General features: G+C 42.4%; 1 protein-coding gene across 1 annotated transcript in view; it reads left to right on the plus strand.

Moving 5' to 3' along the window:
- LOC147701288 (uncharacterized) overlaps positions 1-18,412 on the plus strand; it is a 510,654-nt gene that overhangs the window by 148,446 nt on the left and 343,796 nt on the right. The window contains exon 2 of the mRNA XM_086928611.1: positions 12,966-13,024. Coding sequence (XP_086784737.1) covers positions 13,012-13,024 — 13 coding nt within the window. The 5' untranslated portion in view covers positions 12,966-13,011. The remainder of the gene's footprint in view (positions 1-12,965; positions 13,025-18,412) is intronic.

Here is an 18,412-nt window from a genome sequence, read left to right on the forward strand (position 1 = left end):
GTATTTATTAAAGTAATACTCATCTCTCCGCATGAAATTAATTTTCCACATGCTAGACATGTAAATCTCATCTGCCCAAAGTTCTTTTGGAGATTTGGGACCGTTTCTCTTGCCTCTGACTCACTTATTGCTAAGTCATTGGTGGATATTTTAGCCGGTCGGGGGTTATCCATCAGATCTCGAAGTTGTGCTTTAGAATAATTAAGAGGGGGCCACCTCTCCATGTGCCGATGCATGGTATGATTACCATAGCTATATTTTTTTTCGGTCTCTCTCGAGAGTTTTGTTTTACAGATGAGGCAGGTAACGTATCTGGCATTAACTTTCTTTTCATGAGAAGGATGAGAAAAAAATTGCCAGATAAAATTCACTTTGATATGGGACGTTCTTGGCATTTCTTTCAGAAAGCCACTTGTCCCTTGCTCCTGTTCCTCGTCTTCCTCTTCTTCTTCTTCCTGGTTGAAGATGACCTGGCTAGTCGATCCTCTCTTCTTTGGTGGTGGTGGAGGTGGTGGAGATCCACCAGCTGCAGCTAATACAAATGCCATGTCTTAGCAAACAAAAACAGGTCTTTCTCTCATAAAAATGAAAGTCGGAGTGAGGAAAAAAGGTGGGACTTTCATCATTTGAGAAAAGAAAATGTTCTAGACTAATGAAAAGTGTTTATTTTACGTCATATGATCAAGCGTTCCATCATTAGGAAACTAAAAGTAAAATGAACCAATGAAAAGTTTTATAAACAAGTCACATGACCTGTTATGCTTACGTTCCGCGTTCCGCGTTCCGCGCTGCGCCTCGGATCGATTCCGAACCTTTACGTTTCGCGCCTTGGTTCGCGTTCCAGAACGCTTCCGGGTGCGCTAATGCTGAACGTCTTAAGGGACATTACGTAGTAACGCGATATGTTGCGTTTACGGGACGCATCGCGATGTGCCTTTCTAACGTGGTATTTGCACTAATGGAACGTTTACCGTTTCGCGGATCGGCAGCGAAACAAGAAAAAATAATTTAAACTATAATATAAATTGAATTTAGAAAATATAATACAAATATATATAAAATATATTTGTGAATTAGAATAAGAACATATGTTACAGCTATAGATATTTGCTATTAAAAAACCATTGAAATTCACTGAAAAAACCATAGGTTATAGACCATATATAGTTAGGAATTAGCATTTACAAAACCTTGAAAATTCACTGAAAAAACCATAGGTTATAGACCATATATAGTTAGAGATTAGCATTTACAAAACCTTATTTTACTCGCATAAAACCATTGAAATTCGCATATATAGTTAGGTGCGCTAACTATATATCGCGCACCCGCAATCCACTGCTGATGATGTCACATATTACATCATTCATGACATGGTCAGTGACATCACTGATGACATCACTGATGACATCTCAAATGACATCACTGATGACATCACTGATGACAACATCCAGTGACTGTCTGTTTCTGTAAAGTTAAAATATGTCTTACATATTGAAGAATGAGTGGATGTATAAGTGTCTGGATGAAGGATTTAGTAGGTGCATGACTGACTGTATAAGAGAGTGATTTAATGTGTCTCACTGAGTGCATGGGTTAGTGACTAAACTGTCTTAATTTGTGCATCATTATATCTGTTGTTCTACAAACTGCTGCATGTGTTGATCAGTAGCTATATGAGTAACTGTATGGGTTATTGATTGGTTGTCCAAGTATTTGTATGGGAGAGTGAGTGTGTGTGTGGGGGTGGCTGGGAGGTGTGTGACTCTGTGCATACATGTGTGAACAGTTTATTCACTAGATCTATGGGTTCAAAACTGCATGTGGAAACAGCTGTATGGGTGGTTGACTGTGTACGAGTGTATTGGTGAGTGAATGGATATCTCAGTGCTACATGTCAAAGTAAGTACATATGTAAAACACAGTACATGTGAGAGTTCACATATATAAATTACTGTGCATAAGAGCCAGTGAATGTGTGAGTGGCTTTATGGATCATTGTGAACTTGTATCAGGGATTGTATAAAAGAGTAAATATGTGTTAGTATATGTTCGAATAAGTAAGGTGTGTATAACTGTATAGTTGAGGAAATGGAGGTGTGATTGATTCTTTGCATGACTGACTAGGTGTGTGAGTAACTCCATGGATGAGTGACAGTCTGTGAGTGTCTGTTTACACTGAGTGTATCTAAGGTTATATCAGAGTCTGAAGAGGTTCATCGTATAATCACATGAATGATGTCATCAGTGATGTGATCAGTAATGTCAAATGAGATGTCATCAGTGATGTCATCAGTGATGTCATATGAGATGTCATCAGTGATGTCATCAGTGATGTCATTTGAGATGTCATCAGTGATGTCATCAGTGATGTCACTGACCATGTCATGAATGATGTAATATGTGACATCATCAGCAGTGGATTGCGGGTGCGCGATATATAGTTAGCGCAACTAAAAATATATGCGAATTTCAATGGTTTTATGCGAGTAAAATAAGGTTTTGTAAATGCTAATCCCTAACTATATATGGTCTATAACCTATGGTTTTTTCAGTGAATATATATATATATATATATATATATATATGTATATATATATATATATATATATATATATATATATGTATATATATATATATATATATATTACCTACTGGCGGTCGCCAGTAGGTAGTTATAGTTAGGATAATTTTCAATGTTAAATCTCAACATTCTATTTTGAATAACTTTGGCGCCGGTTGACGAATCTGCCTGAAATTTTCAGGAAAATGGTCTCATGGCGGTCCGGTCCTTCCCTGAAAGTTTGGGGGGGATTCGTCAAGCGGGGGCCGAGATAAAAGGGGGGTCCCAAAACGCGTTTTCCCCATGTTAATTTCCATAGGGCGGTCGATTTCACTTTTAGCCCGAACGGCTGAATGGATTTCCACCAAACTTGGCAAAATTGTAGGGACTGGTAGCCCGATGTGCCTTTGCTATGTCTCAAGATATGTGCTCCAGTGGATTTTGAGTAATTTAGGTTCAAAAAAATATATATATCTATAGGCGCTCTCCCGTGCGCGCACGGGAGTGCGCTCCAGGCGCGACACGCGACTTGCGCGCAGGAAGCTGATTGGATCTCAGTTGTCTGTAAACATTCTAAACAGTGCGGAGCGGCCGCCATCTTGTGTCTCGGTAAAATCGAGACACAAGGGGTTTGAAAAAAAAAGGGGCAAATGACCATAAGGGGGAAGAGTAGACCCCCTCTGACCCCCTAGGTTTGATGTAGGGACTAAAATAGGGTCCTGCAGGGCATTAAAATTTTTTTTTCGTTTTGCGCGGGGGAAGCGCATGGTACGCGCACCGGAAGCACGGGGAAAATTCAGGACCATATTTATGAAGGCCCTGCGCTGTTAGTTTTGCGCTTCCTGTGCGTCAATTTTTGTGACGCACCAGCGGTGTAAAAAAATGCGCATTGTTATGCAATATTTAAAAAGTGACGCATCTATCTAGATGCGTCACTTTTTAAATATAGTGCAACGAGGTACATTTTATTACACTGCTGGTGTTATGCGTCACTTTTCTGTGCGCACTCCTTATGACATTCCAGATGTGTCATATTTAATGTATGACGAATCATGTTGCAGATACAATATGGCGCAGAGTTTTAAAAAGTGACCCATGTACCTAGATGCGTCACTTTTTAAAAATAGCGTCAGGTATAATGTATGCAGAGGGGGTGTTCTCCCGCAAAAAGCTTTGTAATAGCGACGCAGTGAAATCTTTGAGATTTCACTGCGTCAGTTTTAGGATGCTGTTGCGTCAAAATCTTGTGCCTGCTTTACAGCAGGTGTTAGACTGAGGCAAGACCTTTCATATGCTGCTTTCCCCATTTGAAAGGACACATTACTGGAGTTGCGTCACTTTTGTGACGCACTCCAGCAATGCGTTACTTGGAATGTCATAAGGAGTGCGCACAGAAAAGTGACGCATTGCACCAGTAGTGTAAAAAAATGTGTTGCGTTGCGTTATATTTAAAAAGTGAGGTATCTAGGTAGATGGGTCACTTTTTAAAATCAAGCGCCACATTATATCTGCGTGAGGTATAATGCATGCAGAGGGGGTGTTCCCCCACAAAAAGCTTTGTAATAGCGACGCAGTGAAATGTTTGAGATTTCACTGCGTCACTTTTAGGATGCTGTTGCATCCTTTAAATATAGTGCAACGAGGCACATTTTATTACACTGCTGGTGTGATGCGTCACTTTTCTGTACACAGTCCTTATGACATTCCAGATGTGTCATATTTAATGTATGACGAATCATGTTGCAAGGAGTTACAGATACGTCAGTATTTCTGACATATGTGTAAACATAAAAGTGATGCGAGGCCGGCGCAAAATTTTGACGCAATAGCATCCTAAAAGTGACGCAGGGAAATCTCATAGATTTCAGTACGTTGTTATTACCAAGCTTTTTGCGAGGGATTGCCCCCTCTGCATACATTATACCTGATGCAGATACAATATGGTGCAGAGTTTTAAAAAGTGACCCATGTACCTAGATGCGTCACTTTTTAAAAAATAGTGTCAGGTATAATGCATGCAGAGGGGGTGTTCCTTGCAAAAAGCTTGGTAATAATGACGCAGTGCGTCACTTTTAGGATGCAGTTGCGCCAAAATCTTGCGCCTGCTTCACAGCAAACCTTTCACATGGTGCTTTTTCCATGTGAAAGGACACATTACTGGAGTTGCGTCACTTTTGTGACGCACTCCTGCAATGCGTTACTTTTGTGTTTACAGATATGTCAGAAATACTGACGTATCTGTAACTCCTTGCGATATGATTCGTTATACATTAAATATGACACATCTGGAATGTCATAAGGAGTGCGTCCAGATAAGTGACGCATCGCTATTTTCACGTAGCGATGCGTCACTTTTCAGAAATGAGGCCTCCAGTTTATTCACTGTGTCATAACTTTCTTTTCTAACACTCACCTTCTTTCAGTCCTCCTACTTCACTTCCTTTCACCTCTCATACCTTTCTGTTCTTTCTTACTCATTCTCCTTTCAATTATCAATGCACTATATTTCACTTACTCTTCATTTTTTAAGATTATAGCTCTTTGATGAGAATTGGAGGTAGTTCTGAAAAGAACTTTTGGTTTTCTTCTTTTAACTGAAGAGGAACAAAAACAGGGAATAGAAACTGCTCAACAGGAGCAAAAAGAAAAGAAAAAAATTAGGGGTGGGAAGGGCAGTGATGGTTCTCTAATGCCCGAACCATGAGCAGGACACTTTGCTCCCCATAGGTGAGGAGTTGATTGCAGTATCTGCATCTGACGACCCCATGGTTGAATGCAGGTTGAATGTTTGCTACCTGCCCCTGAGATTGTTCTCTTCCAGAAGAAGTTGCTCCTCCTGTTGATGTAGAGGCCCCATCTCTGGGAACCTCCTGTGCCAGAGCCCTGACACTTTCCCGGGCAAAATTCTGGGGGTGCCTGCTCTTCACATGGCGAATCATGGTGAAGTTGCCAAAAGAGTATTTTTTTAGGGGGTTACCCCGTGACAGGACATGTTTGCAGATCCTGCACTCTACTTTTGGTGCATTCACCTTCTTCTGGCCTTCTGGAAACTTAAAAAATTTCCAGATGAAATGTTCCTTCACCTTTGGGGTAGGAGGCTCTTCATCAATGAAATCATTGGAGTCATCTTCACTGCTGGATGGTCTGGCAGCCATGATGAATCCAGGAATATGGAGCAGCAAAAAAGGCAGGTCTTTCAGTCACAAAAGTGAAAGAAGAAGTGAAGGAAATGGGTGGGGATTTCATTCATTGTAAAAAAAAACTGTTAGCAACCAATGAAAAGTGTTATTTTAGGGTCACATGACCCGACGCGCTTACGTTGCGCGCTCAGGTGCACTTCCGGGTGCGTTTACGCAGCGCGATCGTAGGCGCTTCCGGGGCGCAAACGTGGCGCGATCGTAGGCGCTTTTGCGTGCGTTTAGGCGCCGCGCACGGAGGCGCTTCCGAGGGCACGTACGTTGCGCGCCGAAGTGACGTCATCAATCTTTAATAGAAATGCATAATCATTTTCCATATTAAAAAAAACAAATTTTATTTGTATGGTACGAAATGTTTTGCATTATTATTAACTTTTCATTCATATTTTTTTTTCACGAACGACAGTTGCGCTCTGGGTGCGCTTTCAGATGAGCGCACGGAAAAGCTTACAGGAGAGCTTACCTGAAAGCTTCCCCGAGCGCGCACCCAGAGCGCAAAAGAAAAAAATTATAAAAAAAATGAATACTTAAAAAAAAACAGCAAATTGTAAAAAAAAAAAAGGTTAGAAACTCGATATACAAAGGAATTAGCATTTAAATAACTTTGAAATTCACTGAAAAAACCATAGGTTTCACACCAGTTATAGTTAGGAATTAGCATTTAAAAAACCTATGAAATTCACTGAAAAAACCATAGGTTTCACACCAGTTATAGTTAGGAATTAGCATTTAAAAAACCTATGAAATTCACTGAAAAAACCATAGGTTTCACACCAGTTATAGTTAGGAATTAGCATTTAAAAAACCTATTAAATTCACTGAAAAAACCATAGGTTTCACACCAGTTATAGTTAGCTGGAAATTTTACTGATATAAAACCATTGAAATTCCCACGTTATAGTTAGATGGACTCACTATAACTTGCGCGTGCAATGCACTGCTGATGATGTCTTATTAAGCCAGTTAACCAATCAATTTTTAAAAACCATCCATTTAGACACTTATTTAAACATTTATTCTTCCATCAACTTTTACATATACATATATAAAATATATTTATTTTTCAGAAAGACACACATTCACTGGATGGTGTCATCAGTGATGTCATGAGTGATGTCACTGACCATGTCATGAGTGATGTAATATGTGATGTCATCAGCAGTGCATTGCACGCGCAAGTTATAGTGAGTCCATCTAACTATAACGTGGGAATTTCAATGGTTTTATATCAGTAAAATTTCCAGCTAACTATAACTGGTGTGAAACCTATGGTTTTTTCAGTGAATATATATATATATATATATATATATATATATATATACATATATATATATATATATATATCCTACTGGCAGTCGCCAGTAGGTAGTTATAGTTAGGACCTATTTTCCATAGGAAATCCACAACATTAATGTAATGTAATTCTCAAATAAAGCTAACACTGCAGTTTTACAAGTGCAGTGTGCCTGGTACATTTTACTTGTTATAGTGCGCGTTCAAGTTGTGTCTATTTGGAAGTGCCTACTGGGTTACTGACGCCCGTTATTTCGACTTATTTCTAATGCATTCCTACGAAGGATTTATTGATCTAGGCCTCTGTGCTTACCGTTGTATAAAGCTTGCGGCCAAACACTGTAGGCATTGGGATTGACAACTTCAGGTGTGCTGACCTTCTACACGTCCAAGTAGACAGCAGTGTCTAAGTTTAAGAGAGAAAGAGAAATGATGTCACAGAGAGTGATAGAGAGAGAAAACAACCTTAAAACTGTGTCGCAGAGTCTGGAGTTGAGAATTTTTGTTGAACCAGACGTAGATTTACTAGCTCTTTGCATCAGTTCACCCATGTTAAAAGTGGCTCAAAAGTGGCGTAATAAAGTTGATGGATGTGTTTGTCAGACTGTTGTAACCTATCTGTTGTCACTGCTCAGAGGTAATTAGATATTTTACAGAGCAGCTGCTGTACACTACACACACTGGGCAATAAGATCAAGCCTGGGTGACAAAAATTATTGCCACTTTAACGGCAGGAAAGTGTCGCTAAAGTGGCGATAATGTGTTTGATAATATGCTCTATGGAATTCCAATCGAAGCTCATGTCAAATGTCCTTCATATCTAACATGAGCTTCAATTGGAATTCTATAGAGTATATTATCAAACCCATTATCGCCTTTTTCTGACGATAAAGTGGCGATAATTCTGTTGCCAAGGTTTGATAATATGGCCCTCTCTCTTTTCATAAATAAAAGTTTCACTACAGTTTTACGAGTGCAGTGTATCTGGTACATTTTACTTGTTATAGTGCTGCGTTCAAGTGGTGTCTATATGGAAGTGCCTAATGCTTTACTGACGCCCGTTATGCCGACTTATTTCTAATGCATTCCTATGAAGGCTTTGTAGATCTAGTCTGCTGAGCTTACCTTGTATACGAGTGCGGCCTCCGGAGTACACCACTCGACTTGAACTCTGATTCTATACGTCAAAGTATATTCAATAAGTTGTAGAGAATTCCATTGCTGTTGCTGGATAGGCAGTGGTTGCTTCTGAACGATGTTTGCTGAAGGAAACAAAAGGACATTTTGATTAGTCATTGATACTGAGTTGCGTAGCTACTATCAAAAGTGAATTTTAATGTGGGTTCCTAATATTTCATAGTTAAAACTGTTGCAGCTCCAGCAAACAAAGGAAGATCAATATGTTAATAAAGGGCTGGGACGGCGTTGTGACGCAGAAAAAAAAATACTTTCATGGATGCATAATTAATAATAATTGAGGCCTAAGCACGTGGCGTAGTACAGAAATGCAACACAGAAATTCATGCTCCCACAATTTTTAAGATTAGAGGTGTATAGGAGCCTGTGACTTATAAAGAATTATTTCAATTATGTAAGTACAATTTAAAACCATTGAGGGGTAGGAAATCCATATAAAGGATAAAAAAGTTGTATTATGCATATAGAATTTACAGTGGAGGCTGATGTTGTGACGTCTTCTCTTACCTTTGTTTCTGTCGTCTTTTGTCGTGTCTTGAAAGGCTGTGGTTTCGTTGAGTCTGGGGAGTTTTTGACAGTCGGTCTGTCATCGCAGCAGAGGCAGACAAAAGAGAGCGTGCTCACGTCAGTGTCCGCATTATATGGGAACCGCAGGGGCTGACCAAACTAAGCCCAGGGCTGTCATTGGTAGCCTTTTCGCAGTCTATAAGAATGATGGGGGACTTCACATTGGCTAATGTATAGGTTTCCAGGGTTGGTGATAGCAAGCATGCTAGGTGGTGGCATGTGGGGAGTGTGGGCAGGCGTGCACCGCGCATGTGCAAGTATGAATGTGTGCACCAACAATTAACAACAGAGAGAGATGGGGCGGTGTTATCATGTGCGCAGAGGCAGGCCCAGAATCGGATCTGCAATGAGTCAGCACTTCTAATCATTGTCCTTAGCGCGCCCTGAGCTCTGATTTGTCACTGAGATGGTGATCGCACCATACTTTGTACTGCTTATTATAATGACCGTGTACCCGCGCATACGGTACGAATATGGTTTGATGTTCCGCGTCGTATTAAAGCTTCGTTGTGACGTCATGTACAGCGTTCTGTATGCAAAAGGGGGCAATGTTTCTACTTGATTTAAAACATGTATGTATTTAATGTACATACTAAGGGCAGACATTTGGGATAACTATGAATTTTTTTAAATACTTGTAATAATCATATGTTACTTTAAAAAAGAATTACACAAATCACGGTAGAACATCATGGGTACATTTATTGAAAGAGCTGCGCAAGCGCATCATAAGCGTACGCAAAGCATGCAACTTTGAAAGTAGAGATTTGATTGGTCTGTAACCTTTCCTATTGCGAGTGTTGAAAGTTCCGTCCCATTATAATTATTTGACTTTGACTTTCTAAAAAGAAGCATTTGTTGTGAGAATCTTCTCAAATAGAAGGAAGATCACAATAATAAGAGCAATGGACTCACGTTCCAGTAGTTCTTCAGAGGGAGATTTAATTTCTGAAGAAGCTCCAAAGAAGAGGAAAGAAGCTCCAAATTCTAAGTTTTTCACTTTTCCAGAAGGTCAAAAAAAGGTTAAAGCTGCAAAAGTAACTTGTAAAATTTGCCAAACAATTCTTTCAAGGGGGGATCCATGTAAAACATACTCCTTTGGCACAGCAAATATGGTGCGAGATGTAAAGAACTTACACTCCAAGAACTTTGCTCGAGCTGAAAGACGGAGGTTGCACGAGAACCCACCTGCTGCTTCACAAGCTCAACAAGTGCGGCAGCATTTTCAGCAAGCAGTCCACACCCACATATTGATTCTGACTTTGCTAAAGTTACATTTCTTTGCATTTATTCCGATAAACTTTTGCGTTATGGGGAACAGTCTATCGACCTGATAAAACGCAGGATACAGGATCCTTGCTGTCCTCGACATTAGTTGTTCTTTTTTTCATTCTTTTGTTCCTCTCGGAATTTTTTGAGAAAACACCTAAAAAATACAAAACAAAAAAAAATGTCTTTTTAGAACTACATTCACTGGTCTAAGAAAGAACTATATTTCTATGTTAGTGTGTAAAAGTTTGTCAGAATGAATGTGTAGTTTATAAATGAATTAATGAATATATTACTAGTGTATGGAGAATGTCAAAGTGTAGAACTATAACGAAGTGGTACAGCATAAATCTATAAGGTGTTTACCTATAGTATACTGTAGTATGTGCGAAGCACTTGAATGTAACATATGTACATAAATATGTTAAAAGTCTATGCTTCAATTTGCGCTGCTGGTGAAATTCCCTGGGTGAATTTGTATTTGTTAGGGGCGGAATTACAATCCCCTTGTGCCTCTTTTACACAGCCGTTGCGTCACTTTTGTGACACAGCGGTGGTGCAAAAGATGTGCCATGGTGTGTGCTATTAACAATGTGACGCATCTTGAGGGTGCATTACATTGTAAAGCCCTGCGCCAGAAGCGGGTTTCCTGTGTAGAAGGGGGTGCAGCAATGCCTCGTAAAAGTGACTGAGTGAAATGTATAACATTTCATTAAGTCACTTTGAGCTTATGCTGTGTCAAAACCTTGCACTTGCTTGAAGCAGGTTTGTGAGCATAGGGCCCAAGAGCATTGCTGGAGTTGTGTTATACTGGCAACCAAAGTCAAGCAATAATTAATCCAAAAATTACTTTGCAATTTAGTTTTGTTATTATTTTATAATAAGAATATGAAATATAACCTAAACAATTAAATACATATACATATACATATTTATATTAAAAATATAAGAAATTAGTGTGAAAAGAAAGACATAATAATTAATACCTTTATAACTTATCATTTACAAAACCTTTGAAATTCACTGAAAAAACTATAGGTTTCACAAACGTTATAGTTAGGAATTAGCATTTAAAAAACCATGCAAATTCATTGAAAAAAACATAGGTTTCAAACACGTTATAGTTAGGAATTAGCATTTAAAAAACATGCAAATTCATTGAAAAAACCATAGGTTTCACACATGTTATAGGTAGCAGGACATTTCACTCATACAAAACTTTTGAAATTCCCCCGTTATAGTTAGTTCATCTAACTATAACTCGCGAGACCGCAATGCACTGCTGATGACGTCACATATTACATCACTCATGACCTGGTCAGCGACATCACTCATCAGTGATGTCATTTGAGTTGTCATCAGTGATGTCATCAGTGATGTCACTGACTATGTCATGAATGATGTAATATGTGACATCATCAGCAGTGGATTGCGGGTGCGCGATATATAGTTAGTGCAACTAACTAAATATGCAAATTTCAATGGTTTTGTGCGAGTAAAATAAGGTTTTGTAAATGCTAATCCCTAACTATATATGGTCTATAACCTGTGATATATATATATATATATATTTATATATATATATCCACAGACTCCTCCAGTATAGAAAAGTATGAGGCCTCTTCAGGGGATTTCCAGGTACACCTTTATTAAGACAAACTTGGGCATGATGCATTTCGGCTATGAAGCCTTCGTCGGATGCCATTAATCAACAGGATGCTGCTCCACCTACTCCTTTGAACGTCGTGCTCCACACCCATTGGTTGGAGTGTGCCTTGCCCCTGGTCCCCTACAAGCAGGACCGTGTCCTGCCTGTAGAACAATGTAAACTACATTACCCATAATGCATCTTGAACTGGTAAGTACTGCAGGTGGGAAAGCAGGTGATGTTTCAGGCAAAGGTGCAGAGTGGCCGATTGAAAGTGCCTGGGATGGTTTTTAGTCCAAAAGTCTCCCCTGAGTCCCCTATGACGTTCGAGCCCCGCATGCAGGTGTCCACCGGGTCGTGAGTCACTGTACAATGTGAGTGACTCCACGTGATATCACGCGCTATATAAAGTCAAAGCTACTGCAAGGACGGCCTGGACCCTGCCTGACCCCTGCAGAAGCACTCTCTGCTCCTGCTCCCGAATAGGCTAAAACATGCCCTAACATTCTAACTAGCTACCCACAATCCACTGAGACTCTTACTGACATTTTTAACCTACTCTGAGCAGGGGAACAACATTAGGAGTTTTATCTGAATACAGTCATGTAAAATTATCTTGTATTAATGGTCCATGAAGTTATTTCCTGTTTCTTGTGAGAAAAGCTGTAATGCAGGGATACTAGTCATATTTGGAGATTCAGATCCCCAGGCACCCCCTCACAAAATTCCAGCCCCATCCCCCTTGATGAAGGTTTTTGCATTTCTAAACTCTTGAAGCGTGTTGGATTGTCATCAAATGATGAAATCACAAATATTTTATTTAATTGTCATGGTTTTCTTTGATTGCAGTTCAGCCAGCCTTACAGAATGCATATATCATCTTGCTAATCCTAATACTGCTCTGCCATCATCCAAAATCACAATTTGGGAGGTCATCAGTTTGAAAACAGCATTGTGAAAATAATTTAGACTAGAGAACAATTTTTGTAGTAGAGATGTTTAAGGCTCAAAGCAACAAAACTCACACATTGGGGACAGTCTGGAAGTCTTGTAAGCAGTCATCAATGTCTGTTTATGTCTTAATGAATTGGTAGGGATTTTTCGACCATTCACATCTGTGCCTTCGACTCTCCAACCATCAATTTTACACTTTGGCTTATAGAACTGAATTCTGATAACACATACTGTAAGAGCTATTGTCTATGTAACACCAGATATTCTTGTTTTCTAGGACTTACGTCTGTCAAATAAGGAAAAAAACAACCAGCGTCAAGACAATGAAAATGCAAGGTATGAGGAAATAAGAAATTCCTTGACAAGATGCTTCATCCAAAGATAAAGGGTGACCATCTATAATGTAAATACTTCAACCTTACATATATTTCTCCCAGTAATCCACTTTGTCTGCCATTTTTTAGCGTTGGATATCAGTGTTGCTACTACCAATTGAATTGCATTCAATTTGACTACCCGGTAGGATGAAAGATGTATAATCCAGTCTAACCTGGATTCCATCTCATGACTTTATGACTCTGCTCTTTTTTTGTAGTTTTGTTTTTGCACTCTTATATAGTGCGAAGCTTACACAATGGTGTTGGAGCGCTGTACGATAGCTAGTTAGCAGAGAACACCAGTGAGGTTCCCTATGTCTCAAGAATTATTCTCATTCTTGACTTAATGATATTATGCACATGCTTTACTCTGGACTAGCATGACCATTTTCAGATTCCTGTATGCTAAGGGGCTGATTCATGAAGGACCTCTGCACTCGTGGTAGAGGCTCCGTAGTCCTGGAGGGGGTCCGCACTCGTTGCGGGTCATCTGCAATGAGTATGGGGAGCATTGTGGTCCTGCACGCAGTATGGAGGTCCCACCACAAGTGTGGGCCTTGGCCACAAGTGAAGAGGCCCTTTGTGAATCGGGGCCAGAACATCCTAAATATGGGTCTTTCATTTTGCCACATGCATACAGACCTGAGGATGGTCCCATCTATTCACTAACACAGAGACCGAAACATCAACGTTTCACCGCATCTAGTCTATACCTAACCATGCTCCAACTTTCTAACTGCTGAAAAAACGTATGGAAACTATTTACCTTTCAACAGAGTCGCACATATGTGCTTTAGAGTTTTTGCTGAATTATTGATTATGTTACTGGATACATTTTTGTTTGTGCTTCAACTGAACCCCTTTTAGTATTGAATCAACATTGTTCATAAATAATTGTATTCATAGAATGTACGCCATTACTTACTTTGCTACATGCTTACTGTTACTAATTGTTTGCATAAACTGCTTTATTGGCTGTTTTTTGGTGAGCTTACAGTTTTCATCAGATCACTCAGTTGCTCTGTACCAGGAAATAAGTGGTTCCTTTGAGATTGATGAACAACAGAGCCAGCCTAGTTAAACAGCTTTTCTTTTAAAAGCACAGGAATATTTAGTGATTTGCCCATATGGCTGAGATACCCGCCACCCCCTCTCAACACAATCCCCAAGGATGGGAAACCGGAAACGGTTCTGAACTTTTGGAAGGCGGGAGGGAGTGACCCTCCCGGCCGTATTTATTAAAATATGAAACAAAATCAAAACATTAAAAATAACAGTTTCATATTATGTACAATTTCATTTCCACACTACGATGTTTGGCTAACCTTAACAGATCTCTAATACAAAGGTTCTCCTAGCCGAACTAACATCCTACAAGACATTTGACTTGAAATTGTACATCCTAACGTTAAGGGCCAACGGCAAGGTCGTAACCGGTGTCAGATCCCTAAACCAGAAATACCCCCCTCACTTGTGAGGGGAGCGACCGCACAGAGGCGTACCTCACGTGCATCTACCAATTTCCCTTTGACTTGACGGGGGCCCCAGTGAACTCGACGCCATTTAACGGTCGTGCGAGGACTCGTGTGAGGTGTCTAAAAGGTAGCGTAAACCCTCTCCCAAACCCCACACAACTTACCCCATCTGCCGTCGCAGATGTCCTGGCCCCGGGAAATTCCCCAGGAGGGCCCGTAGCCCCTCCTATCCAGGAAGGGGCCTTGACCGCCTTTCCTTTCCTTCCGGCGGCCCATCCTTAGAAGGGACCGCCTCCCCGTTGAGGGGCCAATGGCCACCTCCCCCGAGCGCTCCCATCCGTAATGGGTGACGCCCCCCATAGGGATCTTCCAATTACTGCTCACCGATCATGACCTTACCGCCCGACCAAAATAAATACGACAATTTACCTAAATTACTAAATTACAAAACAACCATAACTATTACAAGTATGATTACTGATCAACACTAATGCAGAATTACTTTATTTGAAAAAACATACTGAAAATGACCATTCTTTATTGCATACTCAAAATATTACGACAATCATCACAACCTGCAAGAAATAGAGTTACCACATCAAAACTTTATTCAAAACAACTAGCTGTCCTCAGGGGCTGGTGGGTGGGTCAAAATTGGCTCTTCGTTCCGTCTCGAGCTCACGTGCAGCGGGGAGGTGCAGCTTCAGAGAACAGGAACAAGATGATGCTTTCTTGGCTTGTTGCTCCTTTTATCCGTCTTCGGGCGGGCGTAAACCCGCCCCCGCCTGCCTCCGAGGGCGTGGCCGGCCGCGTCAGTGCCTAGGACAACCCACTCCAGGGCGGGAAAAAGGCGCGCCCCGGCTACGCCGCTTCGGGCATACCAGCCGAGACTCGCCTCCCGCCCAAGATGGCTTCCCGGGGGGATCGGGGTACTCCACCATACGTTCGGGGGGACCGAATGGTCGCCCCTTTCCATATGGCTGAGATACCCGCCACCCCCTCTCAACACAATCCCCAAGGATGGGAAACCGGAAACGGTTCTGAACTTTTGGAAGGCGGGAGGGAGTGACCCTCCCGGCCGTATTTATTAAAATATGAAACAAAATCAAAACATTAAAAATAACAGTTTCATATTATGTACAATTTCATTTCCACACTACGATGTTTGGCTAACCTTAACAGATCTCTAATACAAAGGTTCTCCTAGCCGAACTAACATCCTACAAGACATTTGACTTGAAATTGTACATCCTAACGTTAAGGGCCAACGGCAAGGTCGTAACCGGTGTCAGATCCCTAAACCAGAAATACCCCCCTCACTTGTGAGGGGAGCGACCGCATAGAGGCGTACCTCACGTGCATCTACCAATTTCCCTTTGACTTGACGGGGGCCCCAGTGAACTCGACGCCATTTAACGGTTGTGCGAGGACTCGTGTGAGGTGTCTAAAAGGTAGCGTAAACCCCCTCCCAAACCCCACACAACTTACCCCATCTGCCGTCGCAGATGTCCTGGCCCCGGGAAATTCCCCAGGAGGGCCCGTAGCCCCTCCTATCCAGGAAGGGGCCTTGACCGCCTTTCCTTTCCTTCCGGCGGCCCATCCTTAGAAGGGACCGCCTCCCCGTTGAGGGGCCAATGGCCACCTCCCCCGAGCGCTCCCATCCGTAATGGGTGACGCCCCCCCATAGGGATCTTCCAATTACTGCTCACCGATCATGACCTTACCGCCACAGGCCGGATAGTTGACCGGCTATCCGGACCCCCCACAACAAATCCGGCCTAAAGGTCATGGTTTAAACTCTTTAGCCAAGCTATGAGGTCACCTATGAGTAACTCATTGCCCACCCGGGACAAATGAACCCCATCCCCCAAATACATACTGTCCCCTTTGATACAACCATGCGGAACAGAATGCAGTGTACTTGAACGAAACAATCTACTCAATTTGTTATTTATTTTCTTTACTGAATGATTCAGAGCAGAAACCGAAATAGCCCCCCGCCACACTTTCCGTGGGATCATATGGGACCATGCAATTGTGCACCCTGGAACTCTTCTTGCCAACCAACTTACTGTGGAAAGCATCGCCTCAAGAAGAAGTCGTCTACCAGTGGCCACCAAATCGTTGCCCCCAAGATGGACTATGATTATAGACGGCGGTGACCTTGTCCGCCCTAACAAACCCTCGAAAAAGGGTTGAAACTGGTCAATACAGAGCCCGCCCCTTCCGTAGAAGGTCACCCTGTATCCGTATTCCCCAGCCACGTGAATCATGTCACCTGCTTTGAATACGTCCGCGGCACGCCTCACGTATGAGTGGCCCACGACCCACACCTCCTTTTTCGCAGCCGGTGATGTCTGACCGCTGGTCCCCAGGTGTCGGGTCGACTGCACAGTCCGCCCCGCCTCGTAAGCTTGCGCAACTGAAAACCAAACAGAAACAAGAAGCGTGAGTACATTATTACAGCTTCACAACATGTGCAACCGCACATAACTTTTATAACAGTTCGAGGACCAACGCCCCAAACGTTTTATTTCTTCTACACTCAGACCCCTGGCTGTAGCCTCAGTAGCAGCCCCTATCCGAAAGGAATGGGTCCCGAACTCGCCGGGGTTCAAGCCCGCGGCCGAAATCGACATCGCAAGCACCCGCTGGAACTGAAACCTCGTCAGTGGGGTGGCGTCAGCGTGTCTCAACAAGGTCCCCCCCCATGATGCCACCCTCTGCGCTAAATATTCCTCTACGCAAACAACAGGGCACATGGAAGACCCGGGAATCCTCTGAATGATTATGCAGTCCCCAATTGCGCCCTGATCGGTTTTGGACCTAACAAACGAGACCGTCATCGTCTCCACCTTGACCTGAATGTGCTCGCGGCACAGTCCCCCCATCGTATCCTGCTTGTTCCTCGCCACTAGTTCGCTTACCCGCATAGCCCCATGGAATGCTAGCGCAAATGCGGCTCGGAATAACACTGTTTCATACTGGGATGAACACGTTGCAGGGAGTACGGACAATAACAGGGTCAACCTATCCAGACCTATCGGGTGCCTCTCATCTACTCTGCGACCCTCAAGGCGTTGCCACCCACGTAGCGCTTTCTGTACCACAAAAGACGCTGTCGGGTCCTGGATCCCATGAGCCCTTGCCATAAAGGAAATGGCGGCCCGATGCCTCTGGGCCGTAGCTACTGATTTGCCTGCCTGATGTAAAGACAGCAAAAATTTTACAACAAGCTCTTCCTGTCCCCAAAGCTCCCCCCCAGCAGAACCCAAAAAGGACAAATAGGAACGGAACGCCCCTTCATATGCCTTCCTTGTCCTGGGTGCTAAACTCTCTCCCACGAGGTTTTGTAGTTCGGGGCACCGAGAGACCAGAGAGCTTCGGGAAAGGGTGCTGCCACCAGGTCCGCTGTGGGCAGAAAACCCCAGAAGGCCTGCATACGGAAACGAGAAAGCGCATCAGCCGCTTGGTTCAGTACCCCCGGGACATGTTTTGCCCTAAAGAGCACATTCAACTGCATACACAATAACACAATTTCTTTGAGCAGTCTCGGAATCCATTTGCAACGTGCTGCCTGACTATTGATACACTCAACCACAGTCATGTTATCAGACCAGAACACCACAGAGTGATCCCGAAACCCCTCCGGCCATGTTTTCAAGGCCACCAAAATAGGGAAGAGTTCAAGAAAAGCAATGTTACTCGTCAGCCCGCACTCGTGCCACCATGACGGCCATTTCTGAGCCGACCATTGTGTACCAAATATGGCACCAAAACCTACACTCCCCGCCGAATCTGTCCAAAGCCCCAGCTCCTCGGAGGACACCGCCGGTTTGTTCCAGACAATTCGACCATTGAAATCCGCCAGA

The sequence above is a fragment of the Lissotriton vulgaris genome, chromosome 7 (genome assembly GCF_964263255.1).
Source record: "Lissotriton vulgaris chromosome 7, aLisVul1.2, whole genome shotgun sequence".
NCBI lineage: Eukaryota > Metazoa > Chordata > Amphibia > Caudata > Salamandridae > Lissotriton > Lissotriton vulgaris.